The following is a 3,310-nucleotide window of genomic DNA, read 5'->3' on the forward strand; positions in this document are numbered from 1 at the left end:
TAAATCTTAAAATTGCTCACATATGGATTAAGTTTTTCTTTTTTGTGGCACTTTTCCGCACTTCAGTATCAAGCATCAGCAAGCAGAGCTGGTATTTGCATGCTCCACACCCAGTGGATGCAGCGGAGCCTATCAGAAGGCGCTGTGCGGAAAGTTTGCCTTATATGGAAAGGGGCTGAAGCTCGAGCGCAAATAAAGTCCAGGGAATTATTGGCCTTCATTGCAGTCGACCTCAGACACTTGAGCACTAAACACAGCGGTCCGGACACTAAGCTGATAACTCTCCTTTGCAGAGGTAAGAGCAACGGATGTTGAGGTTTTTTGTTGTTATTGTGGCTGCACTTCTTTAGCGGTTTCAGACTGTACTTTATACTATTGTCGCTTTCGTCTTCAATGTTCTGTGATCTCGTTAAACGTATCTTTAAGGTGGCTTAATTTGATATCCCAGAAAACCTTTCAGTGTCGGTGTTCAGCTTAGTGTCGTTGCATTTTTAAACGGTAACTTCAAAGCATCATGTTACCGCTCGCACTGACTTAAATCTGGCTTAAAACTGACCTGGCTTTCCAGTTGCGCATCAGCGTTAGTAACGCCTCTCGTTCCTTGGCTTTAACGTTAAGGTGCAACTTGTCTTTTTAAAATTGAAAAAGTGCAATTAGAAGCTGAGAAGTTATCTTCAGCTTCTTTAAAAAAAAAGCCACATCTGGACGACTTAGTCGATAGCTTTATTATTATTGTTTTTTAAGGGACTGCATATGCGACATTTGGAGAATTTATTCTGTCCCAGTAACTCCAGTGAAGGGTGTGGCCGCCTGTTGGTGTCGCGTGAGGCTGGGGCTACTGCCGGGATGACTTCCGGGCCGGTGTGCCACTGCTGCCTCCAGGCTGCCCTCACTTTTTGCCTTTTATGGCCATGTCCAGACCGGTCGAGAAACTGCCTTTTGTTTCACAGCTCTGGATTTGACCGAGGATTTACTCAACTGCGACACCCAGCGTTCAGACGCTACAACAAGACTTTCAGCTATTGGATCAAATTTTTTTTCTTTCCCTCTTAGAAAATGGAAGATGAAATTGCAGCCCTCGTTGTTGACAATGGCTCTGGAATGTGCAAAGCTGGCTTTGCAGGAGATGATGCTCCACGTGCCGTCTTCCCCTCCATTGTTGGTCGCCCCAGGCATCAGGTACGAACTCTCCTCCTTCTCCCTTCATTTGAAAACATGATTGCAGACCTTATAGGGTGAAACTTAAAACACTGCTTTCCCAGGGTGTGATGGTTGGAATGGGCCAGAAGGACAGCTATGTTGGTGATGAGGCACAGAGCAAAAGGGGAATTCTGACCCTGAAGTACCCCATTGAGCATGGCATTGTGACAAACTGGGATGACATGGAGAAGATCTGGCATCACACCTTCTACAATGAGCTGCGAGTTGCACCTGAGGAGCACCCTGTGCTGCTCACAGAAGCCCCCCTGAACCCCAAAGCCAATAGGGAGAAGATGACCCAGGTAACTAGTGTAATGTCTCATCAAAGCTTTCTATTTGCAGGACTGTCTTTAAGCATTTCTTGGTCTTAAACTCCTCCTGTTCCTCAACTTGTAGGTTTCTCTTCCCTGAGCTGAACTTTTCATCTCTTCAGGTTTCTGTTTTCCTGCACTGAATAAATGACTAGCTGCAGCATGGGCAATGAAGTTTTCAAGTTGCACGTCTGTAGACTAGTTCTGACTAATCTGGTTTTCTGCTTGACTGAAACCTGTACATTAAAAATGACAAAGCTCTCTTTCTAACTTTCTCAGGACTCTTGAATTCAGTGCGTAACAGTTCCCCTCTCCTTCCAGATCATGTTTGAGACGTTCAACACACCTGCCATGTATGTAGCCATCCAGGCTGTGCTGTCCCTGTACGCCTCTGGCCGAACCACTGGTATCGTCATGGACTCTGGTGATGGTGTGACCCACACGGTGCCCATCTATGAAGGATATGCTCTGCCTCATGCCATCCTGAGGCTGGACCTGGCTGGCAGAGACCTCACAGACTACCTCATGAAAATCCTGACTGAGAGGGGTTACAGCTTCACAACCACAGGTAAGCAAACTTTTCTGTTCACTGGAATAAGTTGCCATGAGGTAATCCATGCCCTGACCATGTCAAAAACCTGTTGTCCTCCAGCTGAGCGTGAGATTGTGCGTGACATCAAGGAGAAGTTGTGCTATGTTGCACTGGACTTTGAGCAGGAAATGGGAACTGCTGCTTCCTCCTCTTCACTGGAGAAGAGCTATGAGCTCCCCGACGGCCAGGTCATCACCATCGGAAACGAGAGGTTCCGTTGCCCAGAAGCCCTCTTCCAGCCTTCATTCCTGGGTAAGTTGCATTAATCCTTAACAGTTGAATGCAATTATTATTTGTTTTGTTTTAAACAAATTATCTCTGCTCAACAGGTATGGAATCATGTGGCATTCATGAGACTACCTTCAACAGCATCATGAAGTGTGACGTGGATATTCGTAAGGATCTGTACGCCAACACCGTGCTGTCCGGAGGTACCACCATGTACCCTGGCATCGCTGACCGCATGCAGAAGGAAATTACTGCCTTGGCACCCACAACCATGAAGATTAAGGTAAGATAGAACATGCCAAGACCTTGATGCCTTTGGACTGAAATATTCTGAACAATGGAGAGTTCTGAATTTCAACTTGCTGCTTGTCTTTCCAGATCATCGCTCCTCCAGAGAGGAAGTACTCTGTGTGGATTGGAGGCTCCATCCTGGCTTCCCTGTCTACCTTCCAGCAGATGTGGATCAGCAAGCAGGAGTATGATGAGTCTGGCCCCAGCATCGTCCACAGGAAGTGCTTCTAAAAAGACTTTCAGTTCTAAGCCCGCCACTTTCCCAAAAAACACTGCTCCAGCCCAAACAGGTTCTGCATACCTGCACCAACACACTGTGCTGAGCCGACACCTCTTCCATTCTGTCATCACTATGGCCCTTGATGGGGTGACACTACAGGAAGTAAAGAGCATCCCTGGCGGTGTGAATGTGTGAAACATGTCAGTTGTGTATGTCATTCCAGATGTCTTTGTTCTCCACCTTATTTGCCTCTATGAAGGTTTATTCTCTGTTGGGCTTACTGTGTATTGCTTAATGTGTAAATTATGTAATCTGAACTTTTTTTTTTTTTGTACTCAGCCTTAATATTTGGTCCAGTTTGTCATCATGCAAAAAGGACTTCTACATTTTGAGGTGTATGAAGGTTTGTGCATGGGGTGTTAAGTCTCCAATGTACACAACAGCCCAATAAAGCGCACATGTTTGAGA

General features: G+C 46.0%; 1 protein-coding gene across 1 annotated transcript; it reads left to right on the plus strand.

The window, feature by feature from the left end:
* Positions 1-181: 181 nt before the first annotated feature.
* Positions 182-3,310, plus strand: actb1 (actin, beta 1). Its single transcript, XM_044113110.1, has 7 exons — positions 182-295; positions 1,054-1,179; positions 1,263-1,502; positions 1,833-2,079; positions 2,164-2,355; positions 2,433-2,614; positions 2,710-3,310. The coding sequence occupies exons 2-7, from the start codon at positions 1,057-1,059 to the stop codon at positions 2,851-2,853; spliced, it is 1,128 nt and encodes a 375-aa protein (XP_043969045.1). The 5' UTR covers positions 182-295; positions 1,054-1,056; the 3' UTR covers positions 2,854-3,310.

Source organism: Gambusia affinis, linkage group LG04 (genome assembly GCF_019740435.1).
Source record: "Gambusia affinis linkage group LG04, SWU_Gaff_1.0, whole genome shotgun sequence".
NCBI classification, from domain to species: Eukaryota; Metazoa; Chordata; class Actinopteri; order Cyprinodontiformes; family Poeciliidae; genus Gambusia; species Gambusia affinis.

What these genes read in the sequence shown, in the direction of transcription:
- actb1 (XM_044113110.1), top strand. Translation starts at nt 1,057, where the DNA reads ATGGAAGATGAAATTGCAGCCCTCGTTGTTGACAATGGCTCTGGAATG. An exon ending in TTACAGCTTCACAACCACAG is followed by an intron (nt 2,080 to 2,163) that starts GTAAGCAAACTT and finishes GTTGTCCTCCAG; the next exon opens with CTGAGCGTGAGATTGTGCGT. An exon ending in CTTCCAGCCTTCATTCCTGG is followed by an intron (nt 2,356 to 2,432) that starts GTAAGTTGCATT and finishes TCTGCTCAACAG; the next exon opens with GTATGGAATCATGTGGCATT.